General features: G+C 30.0%; 2 protein-coding genes across 2 annotated transcripts; one reads left to right on the plus strand and one right to left on the minus strand.

The window, feature by feature from the left end:
- Positions 1 to 3377: 3377 nt before the first annotated feature.
- On the plus strand, positions 3378 to 4763 carry LOC115710173 (uncharacterized). Its single transcript, XM_030638515.2, has 3 exons — positions 3378 to 3537; positions 3652 to 3740; positions 4394 to 4763. The coding sequence occupies exons 1-3, from the start codon at positions 3508 to 3510 to the stop codon at positions 4545 to 4547; spliced, it is 273 nt and encodes a 90-aa protein (XP_030494375.1). The 5' UTR covers positions 3378 to 3507; the 3' UTR covers positions 4548 to 4763.
- An 8598-nt stretch (positions 4764 to 13361) lies between these two features.
- On the minus strand, positions 13362 to 17034 carry LOC115709353 (anaphase-promoting complex subunit 8). Its single transcript, XM_061112107.1, has 4 exons — positions 16748 to 17034; positions 15850 to 16156; positions 13900 to 15150; positions 13362 to 13764 (listed from the first exon to the last, which is right to left on the minus strand). The coding sequence occupies exons 1-4, from the start codon at positions 16831 to 16833 to the stop codon at positions 13675 to 13677; spliced, it is 1734 nt and encodes a 577-aa protein (XP_060968090.1). The 5' UTR covers positions 16834 to 17034; the 3' UTR covers positions 13362 to 13674.
- Between the last annotated feature and the right edge of the window lie 366 nt (positions 17035 to 17400).

The raw sequence follows: 17400 nt of genomic DNA on the forward strand, positions 1-17400 counted from the left end.
CAAAAATCAAGTTGCTTCGATTCTAATTTTGATGCCTCAAATATGTCTGTGGTATGTCTAGTTGATGTCCCAATACAAGTTTTTACTCTTTTGCACTAGGACGATCCCAAAAATTAAAACCCTAGTTAGGAATGTCAACTTGGGGCCCGAGTGAAATTCTAGGGGCCTAAGTTAGCTTCCGGTTGCAGGTTTGTGTAATTTCAGCTCTCGGGGTTTGGATTAGGTTGCTCCATATCTTTATGGTACAAAATACTAAAATATAGTGAGTTGGATTCAAGTTATTCAAGTCCAAACTTCCATCCCGGAGTTCCCGAAGTCAACCTAGGCGTAGGGCTAGGAACTTCTTCTAGGTCGACTTGTTATGATTCGGGATTACTCAACTCCGAGATGTTATCTTTCTTGCTATGTGTCAAACATTGATGTCCACTTAATTTTTGTGTCCTAAAATTTAAAATATAATTTATTTTTATTTAATAAGTGTATTTTTAAAAATATAAACTAAAAGAAAAAAATTAAAAAAAATAAATATAATTAAAAATATATATTTTTATATAAATAAAAATTATTAAAATAATAATTAAATTTTAGGTAAATATTATTTTGGACCTTGTGTTTTGTAAAAATTATTAATTGGACCGTTGTTTTGTTAATGACAAAATGGACCCTGTATTTTCTAAAATTGTACAAATAGGACCCTCAACTGTTTTTTTGTCAAAATAAAACTTAATAATAATCCAATCTAAAAATGTTATGACAAAACTAGTTACATTTTTTATATTTATTCGTGTTAGAAATTATCTTAAAGTTAGTTATATTAAAAAATAAATTATTGAACATTGAGCTCAAGGTCTTATTTTACCATACTAAAAAATATAAGATCTATTTTATCATTTAATAAAATAGAGAGTCTAATTAATAACTTTTGTAAAATACTGATCCAAAATAATATTTATCCTTAAATTTCTCGAACAAAAATTGAGCACGTTTCAGTTTACTAGTTGGAGAAGCACATGTAAGACATGTGCTACAACCATAACTTTGTTTCTAAAAATATTAATTAGGCAAATAAAATTAAGCAATATAATCAACACAATATATCTAGCTTGCTTTACAGTAGGATATATACATTTAAAATATAGTTAATGTTAGAATAGTTTTTTTTTTTTGAAACGGAATGTTAGAATAGTTTATATATAAATTATAGGGTGATTCTACAATGCACCCCCTTAAAAGAGATGTATTGATGCACCCTCTACTTGTTTCGGTATCTAGAAAAAAAATTGGTCTAATTTTTTTTTCATATTCATGTACGTTATATCTATTTAAGATATCCTACAAAATTTTGAAAAATTTGTAATAATTTACAATATAGAAAACAATGTTCAAACAGTCTATTTTACACGCGTATAAAATAAAATAGTTACGCGTGCATGCAATTTTTGGCGTGTTAAACTTTTCCGAATTTCTTAAAATTTTGCAAGATGTCTTAAATAACTATAATTTACATGACCATGAGAAAAAATTTGACTAAAAATTATTTTAAATGCTAAAATAGATAGAGATATATCGATATATCCCTTTTTAAGGAAGTGTATTATAGAATCTCCCTAAATTTTATATACAACAAAAAAAAATACAACTAAAATTAAATTCATGTACCTATGTATATTCATCAATTTTAAAAACAACTTATTCAAAATACTAAATTTAATAAGTTGATCAGTTTCTATTAATTAATACAATTAATAAAAATAATATGTGTTTTTCTTCATTTTTTTAATTATAAGTTTTAGGGTTATTCTACAATACACCCCGGATGTACTGATGCACCCTCTACTTGTTTCGGCATTCAGAAAAAAAAATTTAGTCTAATATTTTTTTATTTTCATATACGTTATAACTATTTAAGATATCATACAAAATTTTGAGAAATTTAGAATAATTTACAATATAGAAAACAATGTTCAAACAGTTTATTTTATACGCGTATAAAATAAAATAGTCACGGGTGCAACATACTGTTTGAACACAATTTTCGGTGTGTTTAACTTTTCCGAATTTCTTAAAATTTTGCAGGATGTCTTAATAACTATAATTTACATGACCATGAGAAAAAATTTAACTAAAAAATTATTTTTGATACTAAAACAGATAGAAATATATCGATGCATCCCTTTTAAGGGGGTGCATTATAGAATTTTCCTAAGTTTTATACCAATTAAATAGTATACATATATTATTTACTTAATAATAACTTGTGGAGTCTAAAACTAATTAGATTAGCGTTAATTACATAAACAACATAATAAATATAAAAAAGCATTAAAATTTATGAGCACATTAATATTTTGTGTTAAACTATACTGTACTTAATTGTTAAAAGATAAACTATATGAGATTATTTGTTAGTTCAAAATTCAGTGGTGTATAATATATATATTTTTTTTTGAAAAAAAAAATAGTGTAATTTTATATTGTAAATTTTATTTTGATTTTAATTTGTGTAATTAGAATTATTATTTCTTAAGTAAAGAATTTGTTAGTTTGATCATCAATGAAGAATTTTCATTTTGAATAAAAGAAGGCCAAAATTTTATTTAATTGTCTTAAAACTATTTTAAATAGATCGACCAAAAATTTAATTGTATAAACTAAATAACATATTGTTAATATTATTAGGCTATTAGCAATAAATAACTAAACAACCCACTTCTTATCAGACACAAAAGAAATGGTGATATTGTACATAAAAGACAAACACAAAATAAAGGATATGAATGGTATAAAATGAAATTATTCGACGATTTTTTTTGGGAGTTATATTTGCACCCCATAAAATTATAAATACACCCCATTATTAAAAAAAATATAAACTTAAATAATTTTTAAAAATTACTCTTAATATTTTTTTAAAAGTTTTTCCTCACATTGTTTTATGTTAATTTCAATACTTATTTTGTTTTTATTTTTATAATTTTTTTTAACTTATGTATATATTTTTTTTATTTTTTTTAAAGAAAATTTCATATAATTTTTTATTTTTAATTTTTTTGTCATAATTTTTAAAATATAATTTAATTTTGTTTGATAAATATATTTTTTAAGAATATAAATTAAAAAATTTTAAGGCGTAAATAAAATTTCTCTTGTTTTTTTTTTTTTTAGCAAAAGGGTATATCAGCTCTTAGTATATAGTAGGATAAATAAAGTTTTCTGTAACGGTCATGCCTAATTTTTCTCCCGCTCACAGTTTTCCAATACAGGTAGCCACCTAGGGAAGCACAACTTTTAATCCGTGTCACTAAATCATTCGCCAACGAATAGCCAATCAAAATCGATTAATCTAATACTCATAAAATAATATTAAAATATTTAAAAAAAAAAATAGAGGGCATTTGTTGGGGTAAAGAAAGATAAAAGGCCTCGATCAATATCATTACTCTTGCCCTTTTTCTTCTGTAAAATTCTGAAGCTCTCTCTCTTCAATCTTCTCTGCTACAACAATCAATGGCTTCCAGTCGATGGCTCAGGCCTGAGGTAGGCTTTCAATTTAGGCTTACTTCTCCTTTGTTATTTTTTTCATCTTTCCAATAAAGTCTGTAATTTTCTTTTGTTTTCCTAATTATTTATGGGTTTGGGTTTTGTATTTAGGTTTACCCACTGTTCGCTGCCGTCGGTGTCGCCGTTGGGATCTGTGGGTTTCAGCTGGTTCGCAATATCTGTATTAATCCTGAAGTCAGGTCTTTCTCTTATCTATAAATACAAATAATATATATATAAGCTTGTGTTTTGGCTAAATAAATATGAGAATTTCAACGCTTAAAATATGATATTTTTCGAGTTGTGTGGTTTTTTTACGGGGAGAAGAGAATCTTGTAAATCCTATTTATATTATGCTATGTATATGTATACATACATGGATAATGATTAATTACTAATATAGTTATAGGTGAATACTTGTTTACCCTTTGTTGCAACTCCAATTGGATAATTTGTAGTCTAGAAAATGAATTATCATAACATAAACTATCAAACGATTGATGATTTCCATTTGATGTTGATTTGAGGTTTCGAGCACCACAGATTTTTAGGTCCAGCAATCAGGGACATAGTTTTCTTTTTCTTTTGGGCGGTCTCAAGTTCAAGTCGTCATCATGGGGACTGAACTAACAAATGTGAATTCAGTCTGAGGACAATTAAAATAAATTGACTTGTGCATTATTATGTCTACTTTGCATATATGTCTGTTTTTTTGTTACAGCTTGAGATATTCACAATAGACTCATTTATGTGTAATTTATTTGGTGTTTGAGTGTATTAGAGAGAAATTATTGTGCTTGAGAGATTACTCTCTTTATAAAACTTGGGTGGTGTTTTCTTTTTTGGTTAACAGGGTCTCCAAGGAGAATAGGGCCGCCGGTGTTTTGGACAACTTTTCTGAGGGAGAGAAGTACTCTGAGCATTTTCTGAGAAAGTATGTTCGGAACAAGACTCCTGAGATCATGCCATCCATCAACAGCTTCTTCACTGATCCAAACCGGAGCTAAATATGACTTGAATAAAAAGCTTTTATGAGGTTCCTTGAAACTTAATGTGGGTTGCAAACAATATGTTACTATGGATGAATATGTTAAATAATATGGTGATGTCCTAATGGTTCAATAGTGTTTGTGTAAGCCAAACTTGAATTGAAACTTGTTCTTTATGCTTTGAATTTGACTTGTGTTTTGGTGTTTACATCTTTATAAACGTTTTAAGTTCCATTCTCATGTCTAAACTGACTGGTTAAGATCACTAACAATGATGACAACGATAACCAAAATGACAATGAAGCATATAATATTGCTTTAATATTAATATGGTTCATTAACAAGGAAATGCCAATTTGGTTTGAAGTATGAGCACTTTCAAGTTGATCCCAAATTTGAATTGTTTATTTAATTTTATTCGCACTATTTTATTCAAATGTATCCGATTCCACTAAATGCAAATTTCATATTTTGAATCCAATTTAATCTACACAAGAGGTCAAATTTAATTCAATGTGCATATTAAATGAGTTATTTTGTATTGATTACTTTATTAATTTTAAATTATTTAATATTTATTAAAATATAAATTATTTTTACTTAACCAACAACATAATAAGATAAGTTATTATTGTTTTATATTTTCAATAATAAATTAAAATAAAAAACTTTAAAAAGAGAAAAAAAAATTGTATGTAAAAAGTAAAATTTAATTTACTGTATATCTATTCTATTTTATATAAATTGTAGCTATATAACATAATTCTTTATTTAAAATTTTTTTTAACGTTTTTTTTTAATAAAACTAAAGAAGACTTAACGATTGAAAATTTTCAATTCTATTTTTAAATCTAAAAATAAATCAAAATCTTTTTTTTTTCTACGATTGAGAATTTTTTTTTTTGTCCTCTGATTGAGAACTTTTTTTTTTCCTACGATTGATAAGTTAATTATTGCAATTTTTTACTTCCATTCTTAAACCCAAAAATTCCTATGATATTGAACAATGAAAGTAAATCATTACAAAATAAAAAAAAAAATGAAAAACGGGTGGAGGTTGCAAACGGATTCGACCTTACATCGTTCGAAGCTTTATTCCTAAGTGTTTCATATATTGATAAAATTTTATCGATCAAGATTCTCAATCGGAACTTGAACCCAAAAAAAAAATTAGATTCATACATGGAAAAGAGGTCGTTGAGCTTGATAGAGCCATTGGCTATGGCAATGACGAGTGTTTTGCTAAATACCCAAGAGCATCACCCTTCAAGATTAACAAAGAAAAAAAAAACAATGTGATTTATGACTTGTAGTACATGGAAATTTTGAATAGATTTAGAAAGAAAAAAAAAAGAAGATTAAACTATTTTTTTGTACCTGCCTAAAGAGAAGCATTCCTCGTCGAATTGCAAAAATTGTTTCATGAGGGTTGTTGTTGTTGCCACCAGTTATGGCGTCCCAGATGCCTGAAACCAAAGGAAGAACCACTCTTCTTGATATCGACAGTAATGGGTTATTGTGGATTTGAATTCTTGGTGTTACTTGTTTTTGCCGTTTATTTTTTAAAAATTGATTTTATTTTTCATTCTTATTAACTACTATTTTAAAATCTTTTTAAATTAGTCAAATTTTCATTTGTATATAGCTTGTTCAAAAATATTATGTAAGCTTTATATTGTGTACTGTGTTAAGTTTTCACAATTATTTCACATATTTTTTTTAGATGTTCCATTGTTGTTTTAATTATTCGGTTTTGTTGATTTATAAAAAGATAGTATTTTTGTAAAAAAAAATTGTGACGGTAAAATTGTAAACTTTTACTAAAAAACTAGTATTTTTGTAAAAATCCCTATTTTTTTTATATGTATCACTATATCAAACCCAAATATATAGTAGACAATATTTGGAACATGTATAATTGTAGGTATTTGGATCTTCTTGCTAAATATTCCGTGACAACAAAAGCTGCATTGTAGAACATAATATTATTTCGAAGCTATCATATTTCTTGCTTTTTTATATTCCTTCTTTCAATCGGTTTATTCTAAAGTTTAGAATTAGATTTGGTTACAGAGATAAAAATTAATTGATATAGTAAATCAATTATGCACCATTCACAATTCTCCTAACTCTCTCTTTCTGCCACCATCTCAATAGTTGGAAATTCTTTCAGCAAACCTCTTTCCTCTGAAAGAATCTGCTTTACTATTTTTTTTCTTTGTGTTATGTATATAATTCAGAAATTACCACACAATAAACATTTTATTAGTTTTACAAATACTATTATATTTACCATTCTAATAATAATTATTGAAGTGATTTATTCGAACTTTATTTTTGAGGGAATTATTTTTTGAATTTATATGATTTTAATTCAATTATAAAACACTTAATATAAAATTAAGTATACGTGTCTTGCACATAACTTTCTTCTAGTATAAAAATATATGCATATGATATATTAAATTTTGAAACATATGAACCATAATTATTAGTTTTTAAAATTACTATTTTTTTCTCTAAAATATTAATTATATATTTATTAAATATATATAAAATAGGTGTAGATTGAATTTGATGGATTAATGTTAATCAATATCCGATCCGTATTGTAAAAAATGGTAAATAGAATTGTATTTTATTCAATAGAATAACTAGTATTTATATACAAGATTAGGGAGACTAAATAGGAAAGTAGGAAGAAATTAGAAACTAAGTAAAATATATTATATATTTTAACACTCCCCCTTAAGCTGAAGCATAAATGCTTATCATATCAGCTTGTTACAAAAATAATCAACTTGCACCCCATTCAAAGCCTTTGTGAAAATATCTCCTAATTGTTCTTCAATCTTCACCCTGTGGAGATCATGTCTTGTTGAATTTTCTCACAACAAAATGACAATCAATCTCAATGTGCTTAGTTCGCTCGTGGAACACATGATTTGGGGCAATATGAAGAGCAACTTGATTATCACACCACACTTTTGCTGGAACTGAAATTTTAAACTCAAATTTAGTCAAAAGCTGATAAATACATACTATCTTGCTCACAGACAATGCCATTTTTCTATATTTTAATTCTGCACTGGATCTAGATACAACATTTTGCTTTTTACTCTTCCAAGAGATCAGATTGCCCCCAATAAATATAAATAACCTGAAGTCGATTGTCTATCTACCTTGGAGCTTGCCCAATTTGCATCAGAGAAACACTCAATCTTGGTGTATCCATGAGCCTTGTAAACAATACATTGTCTTGATGCTCCTTTTAAGTAACACAAAATTTGCTCTAATGCTGTCCAATGATGAATTTTTGAAGAAGACCATAAACTGACTAACAACACTAATTGAGAATGCAATATTTGGATGAGTCACAATTAGGTAATTCAACTTTCCAACCAATTTTTGATATTTCTCAGGATCTTCAAATGATTCCCCATCACGTGTAAGATGCGCAACTGGATTCATTGGAGTACTACAAGGTTTTGCTCTAAATTTTTCTATCTTAGTTATCAAATCAAGTATATACTCCATTTGAGACATATAAATACCTTGTTTACTTCGAGTAATTTCAACTCCCAAGAAATACTTGAGCACCCCTAAACCTTTCATGTGAAATTAGTTATGAATGAAAGACTTAAGGGATGAGATGCCTCCAATATCATTTCTAGTAATAATGATGTCATCCACATACACAACTAACAAAATGATACCAACAGTTGATCTTTCATATAACACCAAGTGATCTAACTTATTTTTCAACAAATTAAATTTCTCAGCAGCCTGACTAAATTTACCAAACCAAGCACGAGGACTTTGTTTCAATCCATATCAAGATATGCGAAGACAAAAAACTCATCCTAACTCCCCTTGAGCAACAAACCCAAGAGGTTGTTCCGTATACACTTCTTCCTCAAGATCTCCATGAAGAAAAGCATTTTTAATATCAAGCTGATGCAAAGGACAATGATGAGTAGCTGCCATGAAAATGAACAGTCAAACAGATGTGAGTTTACCAATAGGAAAAAAAGTATCACAATAGTCCACTCCATAGGTTTGAGCATAATCCTTGGCAACAAGACATGCTTTTAAGCGATCAATTGTTCCATCTAGATTGACTTTAACCGTAAATACCCATTTGCACCCTATGACCATTTCTAAAAGGTAAACTAACTGAGTCCCAAGTAGCATAGTGAAATATAATCATGATTCCCATGATTTGTCAGTTTACTGGATTTAGATTGCCATGATAATCTACGATAAGGTATACCTAAACCTTGGATAAGTTTATGTCCTTTTCAAGGCATTGGTACAGTTTACCAATATCAGATGTATGGAGTATACATTGGAAGGGACTGATATTGATCTTGGATAAGATATCATAAACTTACCGTTATATCTTTCTAAGTCAATATCAATGGTTGATCTTAGGTCTATGGATCTTAATCCTGATATGGTTAGGTTCAACTTAATTATATTATTTATGTTCTTCAATTTGTTCGTTAAAGTCGACCAATTTAATTTTCTCATGACATACAGATTAAGGACATGGTAGTTCAATTGAGTGGGAGCGCTGATCATAGATATGGAATCTATAGCTTCTATAGGTATTAGAAGTGAAACAATGATCTCCTTTGAGCTTGGCTGAATAGAGATAAATGATTGAGGCCTCGTTTCAATAATTATATTAGTTTACTGAAGTATCATTTATAGGTAGCTAAGTTTTTTAAGGATAAAATACATTGAAGGGTAGAACAGTAAATTTGTCCTTATTCAGTGTAGATCATCTATAGAGGATCTTTGATTATTAGGATTATAACAATGAATAATAATAACGTATCTATATCGTGGTACATATAGAGTGTTCTATATAATTGAGAGTGCTATTCCATTTCAAATTTATAGTGGCGTAAGACGGAATTAATAAGTTGAGAATTTACTTGGTGAATTCTATATCTACTTATTAAAAGCTCGGTTATATAGGCCCATGGTCCGCTCACTAGTTGAGATAATACTGCTTGCAGACTCATTTAATTGATTTTGATTAATCAATTATAATTATAAAATTAGACGATGTCTTATTTAAGAATTTTCACTAAGTAAGGACTTAATTGTGAAGAAAAGAGATTTTGGGGTCAATTTGTTAATTAAGAGACTTTGTATGGTCTAATTAATAAATTATATAAATTACAATTTTATTTAGTAATAAATTATAACTATTAAATAAATAGTTTTGGCATTTATAGGATTGAATTGGAAAATATAGTATTATTGAAAGAAGAATAAGTGGTTGAAATAAAGTGTCAAAAATCTAACTAGAAAGTGGTTCACTTTAGTGTACGGCCATAAGTGAATTTTTACCCAATATTTTATTCTTTTTTAATCCATACAATCCAGCCCTTAGCCCTAGTTGAAACACTATAAAAGGAACATGATGCTCTCACTCATCCAACTATTGATAACTTGACTATTTAGCCAACCTTGATGAGAGAGTTCCTTCCGTAGTGATTTTAAACCTCCTTCATTGTTCTTCACCATTCGAACCTTTAGTGATGAGTGCCATGCCCACACATAGCAAGTAAAGTACGAAATCATAGTGAGTAAGACAATGGTAACCAAACCCGAAGGAGAGAGAGAGATCCAGGTTCAGATCTTGATAATGCTCTGTTACAGAAAGGAATCAAGGGCTAGAGATCTTGAACGCAATGAGTCATTATATTCCGATGCAATCAATGTAAAGTTTTCTTAAACCCTTATGTGTTTATTTTCATTGTTTTAGAGAATTCATGTTTAGGATGTTAATCAACATACTTGTTAGTAAATCTAGATCTTGATAAAATATTCTCAACAGTGGACGCCTAGAGTACACTATATGAGGCCTAGGAGGTGGTGGAGGTGGTGTCATTGCGAGAGTTATGACTGAGGCAGGTGAAGGAACAAGAGACTCATCAAAACATGTATCAGGCGCAAATGATGTGATAGAATAAATTAGCAAATTATCATCCTCCCCCTGACGAGGAGGAGTAGATGAAGATGAAAAATAAGGTGTATTTTCTACAAAAGTAACATCAACCGACACAAGATATTTATTAAGATCAGGACAATAACACCTATACCCTTTCTGAAGATGGACATAACCAAGAAATACACACTTTCTTGACTTAGGATCTAATTTGGTGACATGTGGACAGACATCTCGAGCAAAATAAATAATGTCAAATACTCGAGGAGCAACTAGGAACAATGACTTACGAGAAAAAATAATTTTAATGGGATCTCGCCATTAAGTATTGAGGATGGCATGTGATTAATAAGAAAGAATGCTGTTGAAACTACATCGGCCCAAAAAGGTTTAGATACTGTCATTAGAAATAAGAGGGCACGTGTAGTTTCAAGAAGATGTCTATTTTTATATTTTGCTACACCATTTTAGGGTGTAGTATCAATGCAAGAAGTTTCATGAAGCATGCTATTAGAAATCATATAAGATTGAAATTGAGAAGATTTGTATTCCTTGGTATTATCACTTCGCAAAGTACAAACAGACATATTAAGTGTTGGGATTTTATGTCCTAAATAAAACTCATGTCATTATAATCAGATTCACTAATTACTAAAAGATCAAAAATCATTTTATGTTGCATAGTTCACATGATTTCTTTCATGGTTATATGTTTAATATATAGATTTTATTAAATCCTAAACATGTAGTTATTCATATTTATAGTGTTGTCTACAAAGTAAAAAATAATCATGATTATATGCCTCAAAGTATTTAGTATCATGATTTATCAATGCACTGGATTTACACTAATGTGATTATCAGCGATAAAGTTTACTTATGCAATTATATGTGGAATGTCATTTCTAAGGCATTAGCAAAGCATACTAGTATAAGATGTATTGGGTATTGTTATACCCGAAACTCAGCTACACTTCAGAACGTGACACGTGTCAATTAGTAGAATATGAACTACCTAATATAATAGTGTTATATCATTTAATGCAAAAAGTAATAACTCATTAAATATAGAATTAGTAGAGTATATTCATAACTCGCTGACTGTATAGTCTTAGGCGAGACAATGATACAAAACTATTAATATCTGTATTGACGAGACACCATCCTGCCTCAGAATATGTAGATCCAAGAACAAGATTCATTTATTTTAAAAAAAATAGGTGAAGTTATTAGAATCAACCACAAATAATACATAGTGAGGCATCCACCTCGCTATACATAAGAAAATTTTGACGAGGCGAATCAGTTGTTATAACACTTAGCGTAATTTCCACATTACAATAACTAAGTGTAACAACTTGGAAATATTCAGGACATGATTATCCAGTCTGCGAGGCCTTGGTCAAAGAGCAGTTGTTAAGTTTGTTCAATACATTGATGCTCATGCCATTGCTGGAAGACATATAATTGTCCAAATCAACTTTGGTCATTCACAAGTTAAGCGAGCTGCTATTGTCTAAATTAGCATCTACCATCCTTGAAGATAACGGTTATTAATTGTTATCTACACATATTTAAATGACACGTGATCAATTCTCACGTTTCATGAAATGATTATGTATTTTGAATTTAAATGTAAATAACTGTCAACCATTCCTATAAATAGGGATAGATTCTGAAAAAAGGGACGGAAAAATCTTTGTTGTAACATAATTAATTAACTAATATATAATTGATTAACATTTAAAAAAAAATATAATGTTTTTTTTGGTGAAAAAAAAATATATATATATGTAATCTAATATAAAATTAAACATTCAAATATTATCTAGTTTATCACTTCTTGTGTAACATAATTGATTAACTAATAGTAATCTAGGCCAATAAAATTAATCAACACTCTAGTTATATATATATATATATATATATATATATAAATATAAAAGTTGATATAAATTTTGATAAAATAATAAAAGTAATATAAAATGAAAAAATTTAACTTTTTTTTTTTTTTTTTTTGAGAAAATAACAAAACTTAACTTGTTCACATTGAAATAAATAAAATGATATAACATATAATAAGAAAAAATAATTAAAATAATGAGCAAGTTATATTTTTCAATTTTCCAAAAAAAAAAAATTATATTTTCTAATCCTTTATAATACATTAAAGAAAAAAGAAAGAAAAAAAAAAGCAAAGCAATAAAATTGTTCATAATATTATAATATGATAATACTGTAATATGATATAATAATAAACTTGTATAATAAGATAAAAACTGAGAAAAAATATGATATAATAATAAATTTGTACAATGAAAATTGCTAAAAGACATTATTGGCGCTTAGTATTTTCCTTAGTGATATAATATTATTGGTGTAATTAAGTATCGATTCCCATATAACTTAAAAAATAACTTTTAAACAATATCACTAATCAATCATAAAGTGCTACTTATAGAAAGTGTTAGACACCACTAATGCCCAATAACAATCATCCCTATACAATAACACAAAAACGACTTTTTTTTATCATTCTTCTATATAATTATAGAATTAGACTTTTCAAAGTTAATATATATGTCATTATAAATACTCTTAAAATATTAAAATTAGAATTTAAGGGATATATATGTCATTACAAATAATACAATATTAATTTAAAGGATATATATGTCATTAAAAGTATCATCTCAGACACTTTTTAATATAGTAAGATATAAATAATCATAATAATAAATTTCAACATCTATTTTAAGCTTAGAAATTCAAACTGTTTCAAAAAAAAAAAAAAAAAAAAAAAAAAAAAAAAGCTTAGAAATTCAAATTTCTTTTTACTAGACATTGCAATATTGCTAAGGAGAAAGTGAGCAAAAATGATCAAACCATTGCTTCTTCAGAAGAGATTTGCAGTTAAAGAAATTACTGAAATGCAACAGCTGAAAGGAACCTGAAATGACCCTATTCATAGTTGAAGCTTTAGGAGAATTAATATACAGGCTACCAACTACAATTATATGATGTAACATAAAGAATGAAAATTTTCACTCTTTGAGACACTTCCTAGACAGCTAAAACTCTTCACTTTCTGCAACTACGACTATCCAACACCAATCTTGAAATCAATAAAGAAGTTTGTCAATTGATTCATTCACAGCAGCAGCACGAGTAATGCGAATATTATGGGGGGAAGTGCTCAACATCCGTAGAAGGGAAGCTGGATTGTGTTATTCTCATTCCTCGCAATAAACTCTTTGCTGTTTCCTTCTCCTATATAAAGACAAAATGAAAATAGTATAACATATACATATGAATTGAATTGTAAGGTTGCTCTTCTGAAATCTATAATACAGATTAAGTTGTAGTTTCACCCATATGCAAGAAATCTATAAGAATAGGACTTACGGGGCCAGTGTAATCCAGAAGACGGGTACAATACACCTCTGCTTCTTCAAATCTCTTCACATTCCTGTAGTGAGTAGCGAGAAAAAGCAAAGCTTCAACCATATTTGGTCCTTCTCTCTCTTCATCTTCCATCCTTTCCAAATCCTTTTTGTAGTAAAAGGCTGCCTCTTCAGAACGCCCGAGCTCATGGTGTAGCTTTGCTAACTGGCGCAGTGCAATAGCTTCTCGATCATTGCAATTAACTGCCCTTTTGTAACACTTAATTGCTTCCTCGAGCATGTGAAGCTGGTCAGTTTCATAGCACTGAGCCATGGCGATCCACAATCGAGAATCATTCGGCTGCAAGAAAACAGATTTCTTGAAGTAATGAAGAGCATAGAAGCGCATACCCATCATCTCATAAGCTTGACCCAGTCCATACCAAGCTCGATAATCGCATGAATTTATGTCTATAGCACGCCGATAGGCATCAACAGCAGCGGGAGTATTTTTCATTTCAACAAACTCATGGCCCATCAGCGTCCAAGCTGACAAATAATTTTTGTCCAATTTCAGCGCTCTTTTAAAATATAAAACTGACTTTTCATGCTGCCCTTTTAAACTGTAATAATTTCCAATTATGCAACAAGATTCAGGTCTGTATTTATCTGTCATGAACACCCTATGGGCAAGATAACTGAGGGCAGAAAAACATTCCTTCGCATAAAGCACATTAGAATACATATCCATGTCCTCCACTCGATATGGATCATTCCTTAAAAGTTCTTCAAAAATTGCTTCAACTACTTCAAATTCCCTTAAACTGTACTGAGCTTTAGCAATTTGAGCCTGAATGTAATTACTAAAGCTGAAGGTACCCTGCAAATATTCATATTTTGCTAAGGACTCATTATGCATTCTTAGTTCTTGGTAGGCACCGGCAAGAAAGAAGTCCTTCATCCAATGGTTATTAAGATTAAGGTTGTTCAATATGTCAATCGAAGTACATAAGGACTGCAACTTCGACCAAGCATCCCAATTCCATGGGTAATTATTCACAGATTCCACAAGAACTGAACGAGCAAGATTCTCACTGCCTTTCTCTTTGAGCACAATTCCATACAAGTATAATCCGAAAGGATCAATTGTGCCATTTTTGCGAAATGTTGATAGCTCCCTTTCCAAAGAGACTAGTTCACGGTTCACAGCACTAGTCTTACCTAATGGTCCCTCGAGTTCTATCATTTCTTCCTCTTTCCGCTTTTCTCCAGCCTACATTAACAAAAAAAAAATTATAATAAAGAGAAAAATGGTGAATAAATCATATTTAAGAGTATAATATACATACAAGGGCATGCAATCTCAAATCTCAACCAATAACTAACATCATGAAAATCATGTTTAATGAAAAGACTCAAGTATTATCAAAAGGTATAGATCTGAACTTGAACTCCATCGTAGGTGGCAGCAATTAAATTCCTAAAAGAATCAAGTGATCAAATAAAGTTAACAGCCAAGATAAAGATTTTTAGATGCTCAATCTAGATTTTGCTTCAGAAAAATAAACGGCATCTTCTACCTTATCAGAAAAGATAGAGAAAAGGGAAAAGAGTTGCATGGTCCTTGAACCAAAACCTTTAAAATTTAATGAACAAGCACCATACTTGTCTAGTATATTTAGTAGATTCAATGTGCTATTTTACTAGCTGGCTGACCACCAAAAAAAAAACGGTGGCATTGAACGATTAGTGTCATAATGAGGATATGCAATTATAGAATCAACAGCCAGGAACCTTAGATAATATTCACGTGTCTCAATCCAACTATATGGCATAGATGCTTAAAATATTGTCTTGCAAAATAGATAAGCAATCTCTTGTGACCAAATAAAGAAGCAAAAAGTTTCACTTTAAATTCCAAGTATTGAAACATAAAATATAACCAAAGAGAATATAGAAAAACGTGGCAAACCAGATAAAGAGCATAGCAGCGTAAGAACACAGATTTCTTCCCGCTTTGATCCCGAAGCACATGAGCAGCCCTTTTATATTCTCGACAATCAAAATAGGACTTAGCCAATAGGTAAAAGTCACCATCCACAATCTCATCTTCCTCCATTACAGGAGTGGATACATAGGACACACTAGCTGCTGGAGTTGAGGTGATATCGTCGGTGCGGAATCTGCGCCGAATGCTAGAGCTTCCACGATGGAACCTGGTGTTTGCAGGCGTGAACTTTGCCGGGTCCAACTCAATACCCACAAGTTGTTCTGCTGCCCTGCAAAAAGTAACAAAAGAACACTACCCACATAAAAACCAAAGATAACAAAATTGCCTATCCATGGAAGATCTATACTTCACTTTCCACTTCCTCTTGATTTAAAAGATCAACTTTCACAAGAGGAATCAACCAAAATAACTGAATCCGTGTGGTGAAAGTGTGAAATTTCCCAGACAAATTTATTATCTTAAAACTCCAGTTTCTAAAATTTCATCTTATTAAACAACTAAAACTGAGAAGTTCATGGTGGAAACAAAAGGCTCTACCTCCTTAGCCTTAAAAAAACGAAATTGATTAACAGAACAAGTCCAGGAGGCAATGCCAGTTAAGAGATCTCGGAATCCAGAAGAAACACAGATTCTCGACCTCATCAGCAACAGAAACAAAGCTATAAAAAATGTCCTTTAACTCTCCAAACTATAGACCTACTCCTTTGAATGCAAAGAACAAGGACACGGAAACTCATATTACTTTACAATCAAATTCTATAAAAAGTATATAGGTATATAAATCTATAAATTCCAAAGATACATGAAGAGGGAAAATGGGAAAATGAGAATAAGGTTTAGGGTTTTAGAAAGGGGTTACCATTTGGAAGCGGAATAAAGGCATCGATCACTAAGCTGACGAATAGCAGTTCGAAGCTCATTCCTGCAGCTCTCTGTCGAACTCATCTCTGTCTCTCTTACCGCTACTCACTTGCTGAGAGAAAGCTCCCGCATTTGCTGAACCTTCAAAATCAAGTGTGAGCGCCCTTAATTTTATTTTTGAAAAAACCCATAAAGAAATATGGACAAGAATTTTTTTTTTTTTTTAGGGAAAAATATGGACAAGAATTAAAGGGGAAAGAGTCCATTATTCTCCAAACACACAAAAGAGTAAAACAAGAAATAATTGTAATACTCCCTTAATGAACCGTATATTAACAATTCAAAATCGCTAAACGCACTCTACTGTGCGGTTTAGAAAAAATTCAAATCGCGATCGCACTGCAAAAAAATTTAAATCGCATTTTTTTGCGTACGGTACGGGCGGTTCTAGCAGCTTGATAAAAGTCCTACTAGTTAGGATGTCAACATGGGTGCTGGGTGAAACCTTTGGTGCTCAGGTTGACTTCCAAGGTGTAGGTTCATGTAATTTCAACTCTTGGGACCTGGATTTGGTTGCTCCATGTTTTCATGGTACAAAATACTAAAATATAGTGAGTTGGAAACGAGTTATCAAAGTCCTAACTTCCATTT

This window comes from Cannabis sativa, chromosome 3, assembly GCF_029168945.1.
Source record: "Cannabis sativa cultivar Pink pepper isolate KNU-18-1 chromosome 3, ASM2916894v1, whole genome shotgun sequence".
Classification (NCBI taxonomy): domain Eukaryota; kingdom Viridiplantae; phylum Streptophyta; class Magnoliopsida; order Rosales; family Cannabaceae; genus Cannabis; species Cannabis sativa.